General features: G+C 32.6%; 1 protein-coding gene across 6 annotated transcripts in view; it reads left to right on the top strand.

Annotated features, from left to right (window-relative positions):
* Positions 1 to 21,126, top strand: part of PDS5B (PDS5 cohesin associated factor B) — a 143,594-nt gene that overhangs the window by 46,690 nt on the left and 75,778 nt on the right. For all 6 annotated transcript variants that reach the window (XM_039873036.1, XM_039873034.1, XM_039873033.1 and 3 more), the window contains 8 exons: positions 1,913 to 2,116; positions 4,450 to 4,536; positions 4,646 to 4,743; positions 5,359 to 5,485; positions 10,994 to 11,074; positions 15,129 to 15,269; positions 17,429 to 17,544; positions 19,343 to 19,437. In XM_039873036.1, the coding sequence (XP_039728970.1) occupies positions 1,913 to 2,116; positions 4,450 to 4,536; positions 4,646 to 4,743; positions 5,359 to 5,485; positions 10,994 to 11,074; positions 15,129 to 15,269; positions 17,429 to 17,544; positions 19,343 to 19,437 (949 nt within the window). The remainder of the gene's footprint in view (positions 1 to 1,912; positions 2,117 to 4,449; positions 4,537 to 4,645; positions 4,744 to 5,358; positions 5,486 to 10,993; positions 11,075 to 15,128; positions 15,270 to 17,428; positions 17,545 to 19,342; positions 19,438 to 21,126) is intronic.

Below are 21,126 nucleotides of genomic sequence, written 5' to 3'. Positions count from 1 at the left end.
TTTCATTTTCTGTGTGACTACGTCTTCTCGACTTACTGAATTTTTAGAGAAACAATTTCCTCAGATTTTTTATATTTCAGCAAAGATAGATAAACATCCCTATTGTTTGCTAACAAACTAGTGTTAAACAGAGACAACATTTATAATAAGATGATTAACATTTAAGTGTCCTTTAGAGTTATTTTCTCAGACATCTTTTTTAACTTTGGAGAACACATGAGTTTTATTAACGAGTTTTGTACCTGTTTAAGTTGTAGACAGTAGTGAGGTACCCCATTATCTAACCCTGGAGTAAACATAGTCATTAGTCATGGAGTGGTTTCCACCCTGCTCACATTTCGTGTTTGTGGTGTGCTTTCATTGTTGTGTAGATGGTTATGCCCAGCAGTAGTCTGGTTGGTATACTTTATCTTCTTTAATTTTCCCGATTTACACTTCCCACTATTTTAGCAACCTTTTCTTAGAAAAATATAAAAAGGATTTAGTAGTGAGATGATTATAATTTTTGACATGTACAGGTACAGATATACCTTTTATAAATTATAACAATTTGTTAATATGTCAGGTGTTATTGTTTCTATAATTTCTAGAGTCTCCTGTAACATTTTATTCAAAATATACTTAATCTCATTCTTTTGTGAAGATATTCTGGAGAAAAACAGTTCTCTGTATGTAGGTCTTTTTCCTTCTTGGTCTCTTTTCATAATACACTAGACTATCAAAGCATATGTCTTAAAAGTAATAAAATTTAAAAGAGTCATTCTAGGCATCGCACCCTTCCACTAACTGTAGTGCTAGACTGGAAGAGTCTGCTGCGGGTTCTGGCATCTGACGTAATAGAGCTGAGGGCCTGCTCTCTGAGGAGCACTGTTTCTCACGGCTGCTCTTAGAGTTTGCTAAGACACTGAACAGTTTATTGCTCAGAACCCTAGCTCTTGGGCAGGGTGGAAATCCCCACAGCATGTCTCTAGGACCAAGTCATGAGTGTCGGGACTTCGTCGCCAGCTCAACTTGTCAGTTGGTATTTGCAGCACCACCTACTGGGTGCCGGATGGGCCCTCTTTCCATGAGAGTTGTATTTAAATGGTCTGTCAAATTAGGCAACTTTAAGTCTCATTTGAAGATTTTAAGTGGGAATAGTACAGATTGAGAGAGGTTCATTGTGACTGATAATACTGAAATTAGAGAAAGCTCTTCACAGAATTATACCGTTCCTCACCATTCTTGTTTTCATCCCACTTCTTTTATGTTAATGTTTTTGAAAAACGAACCATTTCCTGTACCTTCCTTTTGCCTATTCTGTACATACCATTGAGTCCTACAAATGAAGTATCCATGTCGTATTCTCTTTTACTGTAGCACAAGAAATGTTTTGTTGGGTGCAATGGTGCTCTCTGGTAGCTTTTAACATTAGGGGTGCATCTTCATCCTTTCTTGAATCTGTTTATATATTCTTTTTTAGCTAAATATAACAATCCACGTATCTGGAGTGTTTTTATGGTTGAGATGGAAAAATAAATTGTCATCCTAGGTTTTTCCTTAGAGGTATGCTTTTTTTCCTTAATAAAAGGATTAGATAGATTATAAAAAAAGGATGCTGTTTTTAAGACGGACACACTCCTTCTAGTCAGTTGTAATGGTGAGAACGGAAGTACTACATAAGGCTAGTTTAGACTTAAAATCTGACTAGCAGCTATGATGGGTAAATTAAAAGTGTTTTACTTAGTTTTTTAAAGAAAAGTTATTTACCTTATAGTTTTAGAAAGATCTTGTTCTCTCAGATAGACCCTTTCAGGGGAAAATTGAAAGTATATTCATTGGAAGCTAACCTTTGCAATTAATGTGGCTTTTATTTCAAATGACTATTTTTACATGGAGGATTTCATTATTTGATTATTTTGTTTTTATGTAGATGGTTGTGAAAACTTTCATGGATATGGACCAGGACTCTGAGGAAGAAAAGGAGCTTTATTTAAACTTAGCTTTACATCTTGCTTCAGATTTTTTCCTCAAGCATCCTGATAAAGATGTTCGCTTACTGGTAGCCTGCTGCCTTGCTGATATTTTCAGGATTTATGCTCCTGAAGCTCCTTACACATCCCCTGATAAACTAAAGGCAAGTACTGATTTAAAGAACCGCCAAGACTGACTGACACTTTTATTTATCTTTCTAACTATAACCGCTGGAGTAAGAGTATTTAGATAATTTCTTTGGCTTCTTTGACTTAAGCTGCCAGCAGTCTTTTGTTAAACTTCTGTTTTCTTTAGAACTTTTCTCCTCCTATCCCATCCCCAATTTAGTACTTACTTTTAGAAAACGATTTCTGATCTTCAGGATAAGTAGTAGAATAGTACAGTGTAGTCTATCTATACTTTTTATGTCATCATTAGCTCTATTTCAGTATCACTTGGGTGGGAGATGATTCCTTTTCTCTTCTGAAAATCCATATTAAAGACCTTTTTCATTATTTAAGACACGGTATCTAAATTCATTTAATGGGAGTTGTGATGTTAATTGTTATGAAGAAAATGAACAAAATTTTAATGAACGGATAGAAAAGATACCTAAGTACTCGGTCACAGTAGCTGTAAGTAAAGCCATATATGAATGGAAAATCTTTAAAAGATGAGAAAAGTGGAGTAGAGTGGTTAATCTAGCTGGTAGAAAGCATGAGATAATTAGAGCTTTGCAAAAATACATAAAATAAGGCAGATTAGGAAGAAAAGTAGAAAAACCATTAACAATAAAAGATAGTTGTGGAAAATATGGTTAGAGAACGAGTCCATAGAAAGATTACTAATTCTCAGTGTGAAAAATTGGCAGACAATTTAGGTTTATTTTATTTAACAGATATGGATGTTAATTATGTGTCAGGAACTGGATTTACAGTGGTGATAAACAACCCAGATTTGGTTCTTGAACTCATGGAGCTGCTTCTTAATAATTGGAGAGAGAAACCTGCTCCAATCAAGTCTGCCGAAATTTCAGTGTGAAATGCCCAAACTGGTTTGGACATGCTTGTTTTATATTTCGATTGGTAAAAGAATCTCAGGATGGTAATGGTAGGGGGCAGTATTTATCGTTTTAAAGTCTGATTGTGTCGAGAAATAGCTACAGATTTGTTCTGTTTATAACAAGATGGTTTATGAGAACATCGAAGAGCTGAGATTAAATTAAAGTTTTTAGATTATTTCATAGCTGAAAATTTTAAAGTATCTTTTTCTGGTCAGTTTTTTTGGGGGGGTCTTAATTTTAAATACCTCTTTTTTATTAAAGTAATACTTATAAATTCATTTAAAATATTTATGGAATAGTTTTCACTCTATCTTGATTAGCAGGGGTCATATTTTTCATTGTCTACGGTTGTAATAAAAGAAAATTGTGACACTTGGTTCTCATCTTTCCCCTGTCAGTTTATTGTTGTCATCAGAAAATCCTTTCCGTATGCCTGACGTCAGCAGTTCTTAGATTATAAATGAGTGACTGTCGTCTTTCCGTCTCCAGGTAGAGTCAGCATGGCACTTAGTTCTCTCAGGCCAACCTGCAGGACTCATTCATGGAGAACATACTTTATACAATATTGCTATCAAACTAACATTTTTAAAAGATGTACTTTTGATAGTATTTTCTTGAAAACCTACTTAGTTATCTACATATATTTCTTCCTCTTTAAAAAGATGTTTGTTAATCATTTTACTTATAAGGAAAACATGTTTTCTCTTTTAGATTGATTGATTAGCATGCTTCCTTTGCAGAATTAGCTTTTTTAATTTTAATCTTTTCCAGGTTTTCCCAGAACATCATCTCCATAAAACTTGGACTCAAAGTAACATTGAATCTGTCTCTATCCAATTACAAAGGGGGGGATATCATAAAAATCAAAAGCAAGAGATGGGAATAGATTGAGAGAAAAATGGTGGGGGAAAACTGTAATTATAATGAATGGATGGGAAGCCTGACAAGTTAACTTCTAAGGGTCTTTAAAAAATTTCTAAGCTTCTGTACTCTATTGTTTTTTCACTTGGTGGCTTTATTTTGGAACTTTAAGTTGCCTAAACTGTTCTTGCTATATAATTAACCATGTATAGTGCTATTCCGACAAACCTGGTCGACTCGTCATTTCTGCCTTTTTTATTCTGATAATAGCATACATCTTAGTTTATTCAGTTTTCAGGTCTTTTTTTAACTTGCCTAAGACGAAATTTTTCTTTCTGTCTTTTAAGATCGTGGTAAATGATTTGCTGTTTTCCCATGAAGAGTGATAAAATAATTGGTGTTTTCATATGATGATATGCTATTTAAAATCTTCCAGCCAAGTGCATCTTTTTTCCTTGTTCTTTATACTGTATCATGGTAGACACACACAAGTGTAGGTTAGCTTTAGGAGTTTAGTATATATTTTCATTTAGCATTCATAATCTAAACAATACTTTGTCTTTTTTTTTAAGGATATATTTATGTTTATTACAAGGCAATTGAAGGGGCTGGAAGATACAAAGAGCCCGCAATTCAATAGGTATTTTTATTTACTTGAGGTAAGCAGTGTTTCATATCTTCAGATGACATTTTAAACTGACTTTTGTGTTTGTATATTTTTACTATTAAAGTGTTTGCCTTTCACCTTTTTTTACTTCTCATTTTTAGAACATTGCTTGGGTCAAGTCGTATAACATATGCTTTGAGTTGGAAGATAGCAATGAAATTTTTACACAGTTATACAGAACATTATTTTCAGTTATAAAGTAAGTGTATTTTACTGGGAACATAACTTTTTAAATATAAAGGATTTTTAACTTAGAAATGAATCTGTACGAACTGTTGTGTTGAATATTCGAAGGCTAAGCGTTGTAATTTAAGAACTCGTTAACATTTTTATAGATGTCTTAAAAATGAATAGAACTTAATTTTGTAATGTAAAGAATAACACAAGAGTGGCATTAAGGCAGTCTATAGTCAATGTAAAAATATTTTTTGGATTATATTATTTTTATCTTTTATTTAAATTATATATTACTCCTTAATTCATGTGCATAGTTATTTGTGTATTCTTTAAAATTAACTTTAGCAGAGCAATTTGATTTTCTGAATATAAGGTAAAACTAAAGTTGCATTCTATTGCTTCTGATTGTGAGACTAGTTAAAATTAGGGAAAAGTAATCTAGCAAATATAATAGATTTTGGATACTACTATAAGATTTGTGAGAAAGGGAAGCCTTAAATGAATATATAGAATTTGATTTAATTAATATTTTAGTATCTTTTTTTTTTCCAAAGTGTAATATTTGTCAGTACCATGTTATGATTAAATCTTCTACATTTTAATTACACCGTAAATAAAATAACATTTTGAATTTCAGCAATGGCCACAATCAGAAAGTTCATATGCATATGGTAGACCTCATGAGTTCGATTATTTGTGAAGGTGATACAGTATCTCAGGAGCTTTTGGATACAGTTTTGGTAAATTTGGTACCTGCCCATAAGGTAAGTAGCAGTATACACTGAAGTATGTCTAACCTGTTAATGTTAAGGTCCTGAATTCGTATGTCTGTTCTAAATGCGATTCATCCTGCTTTAACCTTAGTTTTGGAGAATCCGTTCCATTGATTAATATTAATAATATGAATTGTGTTTAATGTTTAATAAACATGATACACTTGTTAGTCACTAACTAAATGAAAAGAATAATAGATTTAGTTCATGTGATAAAATATCTGTAAAAACTCAGTTTTGTATAAGTTATGTTTCAACAGTGAGTTAATAACTACTTGGATGTTATTACAAAAATTCATATGTTGGGAGATTCTGCAACCGATTAGGGCCTCAAGTAAAAGACAGCGATGATGTAGATGGAGAGGAAGGGTGAAAGTAAAAGAGAAGTCTCTACTGACTAGGAGATAAAGGATATGCTAATGGCAGTGTTTCTTGCCTGGGTGATGTTAATCAAGGAGGACTTTGTATGTTTGTGTTTGTATGTTTTGTTCTTTGAAAATGACTGTCTTTTGAGTGAGCAGTTGAAAATGTGGTTCTGTGATTCTTAAGGGGTCAAAGTTAAAAAGAGGGGCATAGGAATCACCAGCATAAAGATCTGTGCAAACTTTCTGGCAAGATATAATCTAAGCTTACAGCTGCATAGCATTCACACAAATAATGCTTCAATGAAAATGACCTCACCATACAAAATTTCCAAACTCTTAAAAAATAGTCTGCCAGTGGTGGAATTCAAACACTATAAATAACAAGATTAGACTTAAAAATTCAGATAATGTATTTATTAGATTAAAATAATAAATATCCTTAAAGGATTAAAGATAATATGTGCTTCAGAGATTAAAGACATAAAAATAAGAGAAAGCATGATATATGAAAGGAGGAGGAGGTTAGGAAAAAAATGCAGAAATGACAAATAGTTATTGCAATTAAAATCTTGGATTATAAAAGATATTTAGAGAACTAGGAGATCTGAGAAAGTTATACAGACACAGTGAGATAAAACATAAAAGATACTAAGACATGAAAGAAAGATTGAGAAGGTACAATATGTTAAGTAGCGATTTCAAAACACCAAATAGAGAGTGGAGAAGAGATATTTAAATAGAAATTTCCTTAGTATGTTCCAGAATTGGTGAAAAGCATGAATTTATGGGTTAGGTGACAAAATAAATAAAAGTAAATTCTAGTCCAGGCACATCCTGGAGAAATTGTAGAATACCAAAACAGAAATAATCTATAAAGCATGCAGAGAGAAAAGGCATAGCCCTTAACCAAGGAATAAAGGTTAAACTGACTGCTGACTTCTCAGTAGCAAGGATAGATGTCAGAGGATAATGGAACTATGTTTCCACAGTGCTAAGATAAAATAAATGTGTGTATGCATATCCAGTTTGAATGAAATTAAGACATTAAATATTCATTTGTCAGTAGGTCCTCCCTGAAAGAACTGCTATTAGGGTACTTGAGAATGATGGAAATTGAATTTAAAAGAAGTGAGATACAAGAAATAGTAGTGAACAAAGAAATGCTCTAAATAAGAAGATATATAAAACAAAAAGTAGCAATGATAATTATAATGATTAATTAAAGGAGTATTAACAAAGTGGTTTTAAACCATCGGACACAAATAACATGTAAGATTGGATTGAGTTAATGAGTGATATGACCCTGGTGATGATCAGGAGTATAGAGCTAGTGATTAACTTTGAACTTTAATCGAAGAATGCATGTTAAAAATTTAAGGATTACAATAAAAGGAAGAATTACAATAAATGTAAATGGCCCAAATTTATTACGTAAGGCAGATTATCAGATTGGATTGAAAATAACCCAGCTGGTCATTGTTAATAAATAACAAAATAATGTCACAAAAAGGTTGAAAGTAAAAGGATGTTATAAAGAATTGCCAGGCACATACTAACTGAAAGAAAACTGAAGTAGCTTGTATTAATATTAGATGTAATAGTTTTTACTGAGTAAAAAAGATTTATACTAGCAGTCCTCAACATTTTTGGCACTTGGGACCAGTGCACCTATGAAAATCTGATGCCTGATAACCTGAGGTGGAGCCGAGGCGGTGATGCTAGCACTGGGGAGCAGCTGCAAATACAGATGAAGCTTTGCTCTCTAGCTGCCGCTCACCTCCTGTTGTGTGGCCTGGTTCCTAACAAGCCACGGACTGGTACAACTACGCATTCCGGGGATTGGGGACCACTGATTTATACAATAATAACAGATTTAGTTCTCAGGAAGATATCCAAACTTGTATGTACATAGGCTCAAAATAATGTAAAGCATAAATTGAAAGAATTTTGAGAAAGAAACATTCAGATTTTGTGGATGATTTGAACAGGTTTCCTAGTAATTATAAATCAATCAGACTAACAGTTCCTAAGAATATTGAGAATGTGAAACATAAGACTAACAATTCATAGCAATTATAATCTGGCAAAAGAATACATAATAATGACAATTAAAATGGTGCATTAAAACTTGTAGGTTGCAACTTAAAATGTTTTTGTTTATCTAACTTTATAGCTAAGTGTCCAATTCAAGAAGTGATGAAAGTATCAGAATATATAAAGTATACAAGGAAAAAAATTGAAGAACACAATTCAGTGAAATAGAAAACACAGTGACATTTCACAGAAACCCAAAATTGGTAATTAGAAAAGTGTATTAAATAGGCAGACCCTTGGCAAGTTGAATCAGAAAGAGGGAGATGGTATGAATGTACAGTTTTAGGATGAAATTGGGAACACCAGACACTAAAAAGATCAAAAGGCATTTCTGTGAACAATATTTTATGATAATATGTTTGGAACCAGACAAAACAAATTTCTAGAAAGTATAACTTGCAAATTTGTTTCAGGAGAGAAAAATCTTAACCTTTAGCCAATAGAAGAAATTTAATTGGTTAAAAAAAAAACAAAAACCTTCTTTCCAAACTACAACAGTAACAATAGTAACAGCAGCAGAACTCAAACCCAACTACAAAATAACTTAAAATTATCAGTATTAATCATTAGTGGCATATAATTCTAATATTCAGCAAACTTTTCCAGGTTATAAAAAAGGAAGAAACATTCAACAGCTCACTTTATGAGTTTATCATTTTCATAGAGAAACTAGACAAAACCAAGCAAGAAAGGAGAATCATAAGCTAATTTAATTTAAAATATAGTAACATAAATCCAATATAAAATGACAGTAGGAGGTATCTACAATAGTATAAAGTAATATTGATGATGAGCAAAATTGACTATTTTAGGAATATAAGGATGGATTGACATTAGAAAATATTAGCAATAGACTATTTGTATAAAGTAGCAGATCAAAGAGAAAAAATATCAGTAAATGTAAAAAGGTTATTTGATAAAATTCAGTATAATTTAGGATACAAACTCAGCAGATTTGAAGCAGATTTAAACCAATATGGATATGTATGATAGTGTACTCACTGTTGAAATGCTAAAGCATTCCCTTTGAAGTTAGGAACATTATAAAGATGTCGCTTCTACTCAGAAAAAGGCAAGAATGCTATTCCTAATCACTTCAGACTTAAGAGGTCTTAAGTTAGTGAAATAAAATAAAACAAAAGATATAAGGATTAGAAAAATGAAACAAAGATGAAATTATTTGCAGACGTTTTGACTGCCTGTGCAGAAAACACAAAACAGTGTACCGAGAAGTTTCCAGAATAAAGGAATTATGCAAGGTTCTTTAGATATAAAATCAATTTTTAAAAATCTCAGTATAATTATAAAAATTTTTATTTGTAGCTTTAACAAAGATTTGAGCTACTTAGAAATTTAACAAAAATGTGTATGACCTTTATGTTGAAAATCCTAGTTGACTGAAGAGTATAAAGGAAGACTTGTTGCAGGATTTATCGTTTATGAGACAGGAAACACAGCATCATACTCATGTCAGCACTTCATGCGAATAGATAATCCAATCAAAGTAAAAGCTGAAAATCACGCTGATTGTAAAATTTACATTGAAAAGCAAATGGCCAAAAATAACCAGACAGTTTTGAATGAGAATAACAAAGTGTGGACTTAAGACATTGCTTCCATATGTCACTTTGACTATAATCAGGCGGTAATAGAGGAAGGGACATATAGAAGTAATGGAGAATTTACAAATGGATGCATGGTTATATAGAAACTTGAGTGTGGGCATTACAGGTCATTAGAGGGTATAATGGACTATTTAATGAATGGTTTGCAAACAATTGAATATCCACATGGAAAAAATAGTAGACTCGTATTTTACACCATACAGGAAAATAATAGGTTGAGTAAAGATAGCAATCTAAAAAGCAAATTTAAAAATTTTATTTGAAAATATAAAGCATCTTAACCACAATGTGGAAAAGAATTTAAGAGAGATGTTAAACACACACCAAATAGGCAGAAATTGATATGTTTGGTTACATTGTAATTAAAAATTGTATGCTCTAAGACATCCTGAAATTGTGAAAAGACAAGTATAGACTAAGATATGTTATGCATATAATTGACAGAGGTTAAGTATATAGAATTTATAGAGAAACTCTACAAATAAATAAGAACAAGACAAAACAGCCAATTTGAAAACATGGCAAGATAGAATTTACAGAAAAATATTTTCTTATATGCACAAAGGAGGCATGTACAAGTCATGTAATTTAATGTCCATGAATAGAATGAGTAAATAATCTGTAGCACATTATATAGTAAAATACTAAATAGCCATTAGACATGAATAAAATAATACAATACAAGCATCAATACAAATGTGAAAATATGCTGAATGTGAGTTTCAGGATGTATATATAGTGTTCTCTGTAATATGTTTAAACTAGGATACATACTGATTTCATTTTAGATCTTTGGCTTTGATTCCTTCTGTGTTCATCAGAATCAATTTAGAAACACATTTACTTAAGATATTTTTTCTTGTGCCTTTTTTCTTTTCATACTTTATTATTTGTTACATTTTTTGCTGTATCCTTAGATTTACCTGTGCTCTGAGCTGTGCTTGAGTAAATCTGTTTTCCCATAGCTGCCCAAACTCTTGTCTTTCTCCACCTGTGGGCACTGCCCACATGAGAACATGTTCATCCTCTTAAGATGTTTTGGTTCTTCTGGACCTGGAGTGAAACAACCTCTGTTTGTATTCAGCTGAACTGATTTGACTTTGGGACTAGATTTGGAATGACTAAGTATCTCCTCTTTAATCGATTACACATTTATTGACATTTTCTATGCAGTTTACCTTGTGCTGTGAACAAGGTGTAAAGACAGTATAGTTACCCTTACTTGGAAGGGCTCTTATGATGTAGTAGACCAGTTAGTCTTAAGAGAAGAAGGTAGCTTTGCCCTCTCTCTTTTATTCTAATTGAGTCTGAGACAGTTTTCTCATCCATTTACTCAAGTGATTTTTTGAATACAGGTAATATTTTGTTTTTCATAGTTAGAGATATGTAATTTAGATAATGTTTATGTTTTTCAGAATTTAAACAAGCAGGCATATGATTTGGCAAAGGCTTTACTGAAGAGAACAGCTCAAGCTATTGAACCATATATTACCAATGTAAGTCTTACCTATAATTAATTGTGTGAAGGATTAGCCAAAATTTTAAAGAATGCTAGAAGCAAAATTTGGCACGTTGTACATACTTTTAAATTTCATGTTGTTTTAATTATTAAGTAATGTATTTTCTTCCCCATTATTTAAAATTATTCTTGGTTAATTTCTAGGTTATCGCTCATCTTCTTTGTTCATTCATGTCCTTTAAAATTGTATAGGAACTAAAACAGCTTTGATTTTGGTTAGCAAGATATGCCGTTTTCTAATGTTAGGAATAGAATTAAATGTAATTAGATCAAACATCTGGAACTGTAGAATGATGTTGCTTATAACTTTTTGGAGATTAAATTGATTTATACAAGAGGAAGTTATGAACTAATAAGAAGACCTAAAAATTGAAGGCAAGTGTGAAGGCAGTGATTAAGTGAAAGTTGTCTGTCTTGCTTTCCCTGAGGTAGATTTCCATATAAATCTACTTTTTCCAAGAAAGTGGAAGAATTGCGATGAAATGAGCCCTTTCAATTTCATCCTAAATCTATTTATTTACGATTGACCATCTTGTATTTATCTTCAGAAGAAATGTATTTTAGCTGATAGGTTCACTGATAGCTTATTTTGAGCATGTTTTTTCTGTCCATGGTTGTGTTGAGTTGCACAGCTCTAGATGGCACCATTCACATCGTATTCCATGTGAATGGTTCCTTCTGGAACAAATCTGGAACGTGGTGCTAACGTTGACCTCTGGAGTTGTGTAGCAGTTTGTCTCTCCCACAACTTTCCACTTTCATCCACCTCCAGACAGGTAAAGGATGTAAATCTGTCTTGAAAAAAGTGAGAAAGAAAGCTCTTTATAATTACTTATGTATTTAAGTTTCCTCAGGTTCAAAGGAGAATTTTTCTTACACTATACAGAAATTAATTCAAAATGTAAAATACATCATGAAGAGACATACTTTGAAAAGTAACATACTTTATAAAACGCTATCTTGGTAAATCCCAATTTCTGTTTCTGGCTTATAGCCTTAATTAATTTTAAACACATGATTTGCAAAAATGTATTTGATTTGTAAAGAAACTGTTTTGGAGGGTTAACTTTCAAAAACTGGAATTAAGATAGATTGTGTAATTTATTTTAATAGCTCCAAGATTGGCAGGGAATTCTAAACATTGATTTTTATAAGTTTTATGAGTCTTGGGTATTGGCTAGAGGAAACTGGTCCGACTGAGTGGAGTCTGTAGACCCAGACTTAAGCATTCTATTTCCGTGGCCCACTAGAGACACGAGGTGAGCTCCTCCTGGTGGTTATTCATTTAAATTGATATCGCCCAGCCAGATGTTTTTTAGGGGAACACTTAACTTTCTCTGAAGTCTTTTTCTGGCATAAAAATAAGAAAATAACACTGTAACTTCTTAATATCTTTTCAAGGATTGGGGAAGCAAATATTTGGGTAATAAAAGAACAAAGTTTCAAAACAGAATGGTGGTATTTGTTGGAGCTAGGAGATTACATTTATGTTTGTTTAAAAAATATTTATAATAAAAGTTAAAAGAAAGCTACAAGGACCAAGGAAGGTCTTTTAGTAATCTCAGATAAATCAAGGTAAAAATGTGTTCCTATTACTTATGTTCATTTCCTGCCCTGAATTTTTGCCTGAAGAAGTAGAACCCTCTCCCTTTCTTGTTATCAGAAGCTAGGGGTGGAGGCAAGAGGCATTAGTAGAATGGTGTGAGCATACTTTCAATTATATATTTATTCCCAGCATTTTGTCCGTTATTTTCTTCTTTCTATTTTCTTGATCCTTACCTTATTTGAGGGTTAGGTAAGAAGTTATTAAAAATTGTTGTTTTTTTCTTTTATTCTCCTGTAAGTCATCTTATTTTTCAGCCTCAAACTTATACATGTAAAATTACTTTCTAGTGAACTTAATTGTCTTGTAGTAGGAAAAAATGAGTACTGTTAAAAATCATTCTCAGCCATTTGGACTTATACATGTAATACCCATTATTCCTTTATCTTCCTAGTAGAGAACTAGGAAAAATAGAGGTAGAACACTGAGGTAATAATAACCCCTTCTCCTTAACCACTTCTCCTCCTTTTTAACTTGTGTCTTTTTCAGTCTTATACATAGACACATTCAAGTTTGTTCTTTATAGGTAGTGATTCTTACATATATAGAACTTAAGAAATCACTGTAGTATTGTAGATTGTTTTTTAAAATAGAAGTTGTTATAATTTGATAAGTCAGAAAACTAAAAAGTATATATATTTCTAAAAAGTTAAGATACTATCAAAAACAAAAAGTACTGTAGTGACAATTCAAAAAATTACCTGCATGGATCACTTCTTGGCAATGTAATTATTTTGTTGTGCTTAAAAAATATATCAGGTCCATCTTTGATATAGGTAAAATTTGGTTAAATTGCTTAATATCGCTTATCCTCAGTTTTTGTATTTGTAAATTGGGGTTAATAATGCTTGAGCTGATGGTAGAGAATGTGTTATTTAATGTGAAAACACGTTTGTAATTAAAATTGACGGCTTTAAGGTAGAATTTATTACTGACCTTTAACTTAATTCATACTCCTTCCATTAGGAGGCAGTTGTTATAATTTGTAGTGTGAATATTAGTTATCCATTTGTAAATGAAAGACCAATGTTTGCTGGAAGAAAGTACTTTAATCAGATCTGTATCTGCCTCTCCCACCAACCTGTAAGCCCTTATGCAGGCCACAGGGTCATTTACGTTTGTGTCGTAATACCCATTACATGTTACTTACTCATTTACTAAATATGTGCCCAGTACCCACTTGTGTCAGGCACTGTGCCAGTCTCTTGTGCAGCGGAGAAGGCCGACTTGGTCCTTGACTTTATGGAGTTAAATGATTGTTTTGGATGGAATTTGTAACAAGTTAATCCAGGAATTTTCTTTTTTTTTTAAACTTTCAAATGAGATTTTCCCAGACTGGTAGAAGGACAGTTTGATTACTGTCCATATTGGCCAGATTGGAAAGGATTATTGTTTTTGTTGAGGAAAGGTAGATTTAATATTTTTAAACAGGAGAAATTTTGTCTCATGAAAAAGAATGTGTTCTTTTCTCTCCTGCATGGCTAGGGGAGACCTAAGAAACTTTAAGAACAATCCACGAACTAAAAGTAAGCAGAAGAGACATATTTATGTCCTTGACTTTGTATCTTCCATGTAGAAAACCTTATTAAACCAAGTTGTGTATTAACTGTCACAGAAGAGATCAGGGAAGTTCTTCTGGTGTAAAGAATTCCAACTTTTTCAAGGAGACAGAAAATGCTGCTGAGAATATGTGGTATATGCTCTGGGTTCATTTTAATGTATTTGGAAAGGAACTTGACTACTTTGCCATGTGTCTTCAGCAGTATTATGATCTGAATATGGAAACTAGTTAGAGCCGGTTGCTTACAGAGAAAGAATTGTTCAAATTGGATCTTTCTTGTGTTTATGTTTGCTTTTAGTTGGATTAAAACTATAAACCTTGTATGTTTATTATACATTATCAGAATATAAAAGACATCTTAGGTGGTGAAAACACAATTCAGTATACAAAAAAAGGAGAAAAAGGATTAGAAAGAGATCGTTTTACATTATAAATATAAAATTACATATTTTAAAAATGGAATTGGCTCCTGCTATGAAAGTGTAAGTCTTAATCTTCCATGCTGTTTTCTCCCATATTTGGTAAGGTGAACAAAATGTGATCACTTGCCCCTAAGAAATTTATCTGGTAGAGAAATTAAGACACACGAATAACTGTAATACAGGATAAAATATAGTAGGTATGGTGATGGGGAATAAAGTGTTTATTGATTTGCTAATTGATGAGTCAATACAAGTACCTATTTTTTATTGTGTACAAGGTGAATTCCACATTTTATCTTTTCATGTAGCCTGTACTGATTTCCTACCTACAGTTAGTAAACATTTTGATATGCCTAATTTGACTTTGTATAAAATAATTTAATTGAATAATAAGATTTTAGAAAATTAATTTTATTTCTATTAATGATAAATTTTCTTTCTCAAGTTTTTTAATCAGGTTCTGATGCTTGGGAAAACATCCATCAGCGATTTGTCAGAGCATGTCTTTGACTTAATTTTGGAGCTCTATAATATTGACAGTCATTTGCTGCTCTCCGTTTTACCCCAGCTTGAATTTAAATTAAAGGTAACTATTCTAAAAATAATGTGCTTCTGTCAACTAAATTAGCAAAGAGCATTATTTGTGACTTTTAATTCTTAGAGTGGTTTAATCTGAATGTTGGAGATATGGTGGTATATTCCTGTTGTTTACTTAACATATTCGTACCTCTCTGTTTGTGTATCTTCATTGTCTACCATGGTTCCTAGCAAATAGTAGCTGCTTAATTAATGGTTAGCAGGATGGTATATTCCTCACAATATTTTCCAGATAAATTCTAGGTTATGACTAACTTTTGAGGCTGTAGCTATACATTAAGCTTATGTTTTCAAGGCACAGTTTATAGTAGTTCCTGAGACCCCTTGGTTGTGCCACAAAAACAGTTTAGGGTCTGTTATCAACATAATGTGAAATATTTCTCTTTCTACATATTATCTGATACTTGCCTATTTCAAAAGCTCCTTTGCTTTTTGCATAATTCTCTGGGCTCTTTTGGAGGCATGTTCCCATCGCCTTGACATTAAATTATGCCATAAAATTGAGTTTCACTTGCAGGTTTGGGGGATGTTCTTTTCTCTTTCATGTTATCACAGAAAGGTTAAATAAAGCTGGTTACAATTAATCATTTTTGGTGAACCCCAGTGTACCACCCAGAAAAGTTCTTAAATCTTTCTGTGTTGTATTTTTCGTCTCTAAATATTTTGATTTGTCTTTTTCAAAACAAAACAAACAGTATGTGTTGGTAGTATAATAATTCTTGTTTTATTCTGGGGTATATTTTTGGTATATTTCTCAAGTGAGCCATTTGATTCACCTGCCGCCTCGACCCCACTCCCCTTTTTCATGTAGTTAGCAGTTTTGATGAGGCAGGCATACCTTTAATTATTTGTTGGTCTGATTTTCTCTTAATAAAAATATTGAATACCAAAAGATATAAAAATAAGGAATTATATCATCCCTAATTTCAGCAAATTTAACATCTAGTATGAGAGGAAGAGGAAAAAATAATCCAGATCTAATAAGAGGCCAGATATTATTAAGTGTCATAAAAGATACAAACAGCACACAATTGAAGCAAAGGAAACATCACACAGAAGCATATAGAGGTAGGAAGGTGCTGGGCGCTTTGTGCAACACAAGGAATTGTAGTTGGATGGCAGTACAAACTAAACTTAAATCATCTCTGGCTGCACATTAGAATCTTTACCTGTGTTGCCTTAAGAAAGAAGTAGATGTCCAGGCATTAAACCAAACCAGTTGATAAGAATTTCTGGCATAGAGTCTAGGCATCAGTTGTTTTTTTGTTTGGGGGGTGGGCATGTGCTCTAATGTTTGGCCAGGGTTGAAAAATACTTATTTAGAGGAGTTATGAGAGATCATAGAGATGAATTAGGTCATATTATGGGGTGCTCTTAATGCTAGGCTGAGGCATTGGAGTCAACTTTTTAAAAAATTGTACCATACTGTTCATAGCACTTTGAATATTGGTGCTTTTTGATATTCCCAGTTGTCAGTCACATTTTATATTCAGGTCTAGTATTGGGGCTGGTTCATTGAACCTTTGTGTCATCTGTTGGAGGTACCGAGATCAACAGAAAACTTGAGTTCCAGTTCTCAGGCTACCCACAGTGTGGCACGGAAAGCAGGAATTTTAGTTTCTGTGCGTGGATGGCTCCATCATATTGTTGGACTCCATTACGAGTCTGCTGTATGTGCCTGAGCTGATTCCTCTGCTGGGAAGCTTCAGCACATGTGCATTTCTGCAAAGAGCTTAAGCATGACACTCGTGAGGAGCTTGTTTACTGCAGCCTTGACCTCTATCATTGTCTGTTCTTGAAAACCACAATAGTTTTTCAAGGATCGTAAGTAGGTTTGATTTGAGTTAGTTTTTGAATTCGGCTCTGAATGGAAATGACTCAATTGTTGGAGGAAACCTCTAACATTTAATCGAACTTTGGGATGTATTTCAAGTGGAAAGTATGATTTAATGTAATTTGAGTTGATTAGAACATTTAAGGTAACATTTAACTTTGTGAAGAGTATATTGAGCATTTTTACGTGGAATATTTCATCTGGAGTTTATGGAAGGTGTTCTGTGGAAGTGGAGGACAGGAAAATCATGGGAAAAATTGTTCTGAATGTTATCTGCCTCATGGTTTTAAAGCTGTGGTTGTGTTTTATTTCAGAGCAATGATAATGAGGAACGTCTGCAAGTTGTTAAACTACTGGCAAAAATGTTTGGGGCAAAAGATTCAGAATTGGCTTCTCAAAACAAACCACTTTGGCAGTGTTACTTGGGCAGGTATATGATTTTGGTGTCCTGTTTAAAAGTAATGTATGTTTATATCTACATATATTATTTTAAACCACGACCCACATTTGAATTTGTTCTCTGAAATCATAAATGTGAAGTTTTATATTTTGTAATTTTTGAATGCTGATAGTGATTGGCCATATTTATATTTTCCCTTTTCTTTTTCATTTTATTTTGTCCTCAGTAATTTTTAAAAGATGACACATTTTAAAAACTACCTTACAAAGTATTAAAATAATGAAATTAAAATCTATTATTACCCTCTCTCTGCTTTTGACAGGAGACTACACTCTGTCTGTGGAATGTTACCCCTTTTTTAATAAACTTTCCTTTTGACTCTAAATAAAATAAAATAAAATATATTATTACACAGCAGTGATTAATTCCAACTGAAAATACATCATTGTGAGAGATAGCCCCTCCACAAAAAAATTGTATGTAATTAGATTATTCGGAGATACATATTGTAAGGACATCTGCAGAATAAATAAAGAAATGATTATTTGTGTCCCTCCTCCTCACTTCTTCCTTCATTTCTCATTTAAAGAAATGATAAAATGGTAACCTGAGTTCCTTGTATGCTTTTAATGATTCACAAACTTCTGGAAATTGGTTGCAGGATTTTGCGTGTGTGTGTCTCTCATCTGTGAGAGGCTCATTTCTGCGTGTTTCTGGAGGTAACCCCGACCACGAGTACATTAAAACCACTTCTGGTGCCCTGGCTGAAACTGTCTTTGATCCTGAGGATAAAGGAAGATTTTTTTCCCTCCTCAAATGATCTTTATAACCAATAATGCAATTCAGGTCATAAATAAACAAATAGGGTTTAAAGACTCTTACTCTATTTTTTATCGAAATATATTGTGTGACTGTTTTTCTTTCCATCTCAGTACCAGAACTGTCAATGAATTATAATAAATTTAGCAATTTTAGTTTTATGTTTCTAATTTGTTAAATGTGGGTATAAACCTTTATGTGTTAAATGCTAAATTCTTTAGCTGATTTATCTCTTACACAGCTTAATAATAATGTTTAATAAGATGTGGTAAACTAATAAATATTAGTCCATTGTCATTTTGAGTTTTATTTCTAGACTCTTTTTCTTAAATACAATAGCAAGTCTTTGGTAATAAGGCTTTAAAATGTAATATAGACTTATAAAATTAAAAGATACATAAGTGACGTATCAACCATAGTTTAAATTTTTAGAGATACATACTAAGGTATTTACATTTCCATGTAGAAATTGGCTTTGATATTAGCGGATGTATAGTAATCGTGATGGTCGACTGGATAGGACTATCTTGGGCACAATTTTAGACTCATGTAAAATAATATGGAGTTTAGTGCAAGACCCACACATTTGTATATGCCCTATATTTAAGAAAGAATATTTTGAGGAAAAGTTATCTTTTCAAACACAGCATGGGATTTAGATAATATATCTGTGAACTATGTGCACACATATTTGCATAAACAAATATATTTAAAAATATAGCATTTAAAAGAAAAATTTTAATTCTTGTATTTAAGCCAAATAAATGTGTATTACGTAAATATGCTTCTTAATAGTACATAGTTTTCTTGGGAGATTGTCCTAGTTTAATATAGATGTTCCAAAGCATTTATACGTATATAATGTATCAAAGACTTAGGCTCCACTTTGTTGAATTGTCCTACATAATTTTTTTCTTTTAAGTAGAGAAAAAAATATAAATTGAGTGAATTTTAAACACATATCTCTCTATCTGATTTTAAATATCACTGTGCCTTGATGTTTCATCAGGTTTAATGACATCCATGTACCAATACGCCTGGAATGTGTGAAATTTGCAAGCCACTGTCTCATGAACCATCCTGATCTAGCAAAGGACTTAACAGGTATTCTATACCCATAACAGGAGATACTCTTGGATGCTTTTTGCTGAAAAAAATCAGTTTTATAAATGGGAGGGGAAAAAATCCCCTTTTTTTTTGTTATTATGGTAGGCGAAGGCTTCTTCTTTCAATACATCATCATGGAGGTTACTCTTTGAAGCTAGGATTTATACTGCCTTTGTGCCTGCTTCGACTGGAATCACCTGTAGAATGTTGGTGCTACCAGAGATGATGCTAGCTAGTTTCTTAGTTAAGAACAATTCTAAAGTATGTCAGGCATTTGGATTTGAACATGTCTTGATTTGGGATTGATTATAAGACTTTGTCTTTCAATATTTTGAGAACTTAGGTGAGAGTCATTAATTTGTAAACTAAGCATACTAAATGGAGGTAAGTTTTCTGAAATCTGTATAATTGTAAGGCAGTTCAGAACTTTGTATTTTTGTAGTAATGAGAATATCATGTATTTGACTATTGCTGTTCTGTTAATTTTTTGAAAATTATGAAATAGAAAATACACATGAATATAAAAGCTACTGTCTCAGAAATGTTAGCATTTTGCTGTATGTGCTTGAGACATTTATTTATTTATATTTTTTATTTTTTTTGAGACTTTTATAAAGAAAATAAATTGTAGATACAGTTGAAATGCCCCTCATAAATTATTCTTCCTACTTCTACAGAGGGTTTGGTAGCATCCTGTTCATGTTTTTCTTTCTACACCACATGTGTTCATCAATTATATATAGTTTTACTGTGTGTTTTAAAAATTTTATTTAAACTATATCATTTGAATTTGATGTAAACTTAGTCTTACTATCTTATTTTGTGTTTGCTATTTTCCATGTTTTTTCTTTGCTTCTTTTTTTCTATTTTCTCTCTTGTGCTCAGTTGATAAATTTTCTCTGTTTTCATTTTTCCCCCCCTGGGCTTGGAGGTTAACATTGTATTGTGCTTTCACTCATAATTGATTAATGAAGTCTGAAGTTAATCAGAACGCACCAGCTTCTCTATGAAGTCGAGGGCCCTTGGAAAGCTTTAACTCTGCACATTCTTCTCGTCTTGCACGTTACTGTTTGTTATTACTTGATTATTTATAACAACTTGTACTGTGTTTTTAACTGCTTTTTTTAGTACAGTATTTGCTCACAGTTGTTTTTTAAATCTTATACTTCCTTCTGAGTTTATTGTGCTAAAGAAAACCATAAAGTAACCTTTTATAACATTTTTAACAAGTTTATCATAGTAATGCTTTCAGGTTTTGTTGAAATCCTGTCCGTTAGATTTAAACAGCAAGTATTTATCACTTTCGTCCTATTTAGGGGTAAGATATCCTGCTCAGAACCCTTTGCAGAACTGATCTTAAGACAACTCATTCTTCTTCCCTCTCTTACCCTCCCCATCCCCTTCCCCCTTGGCCTCCTCAGCTTGTGCATGTGTGCTGTATGCCTGCCGCGTGGTACGGCTGTCTCTGTCTCCCTTCTTCCTTCCTCCTCCTCTTTTCCCCTCCATGTTCCTTTGACTGTAGCATCCTTTTCTTGTGCTATTGATGCAGTATTCTCTGAGAGAATTCATGATAGTGTTTTGGGGAAGTTTTCGTTTTCCCACAAAATGACCGTTAGCTAACTTGTTTTTCTCACTTTTTATTTGCTTTTGCCTCTATTCCGTGTTAGAGATGTTCCTCAACCACTT

This window comes from Pteropus medius, unplaced genomic scaffold, assembly GCF_902729225.1.
Source record: "Pteropus medius unplaced genomic scaffold, Ma_sr-lr_union100, whole genome shotgun sequence".
Taxonomy (NCBI): Eukaryota; Metazoa; Chordata; class Mammalia; order Chiroptera; family Pteropodidae; genus Pteropus; species Pteropus medius.
Note: the sequence above shows the minus strand (reverse complement) of the source record. Positions and strands in the feature narration are given on the sequence as shown.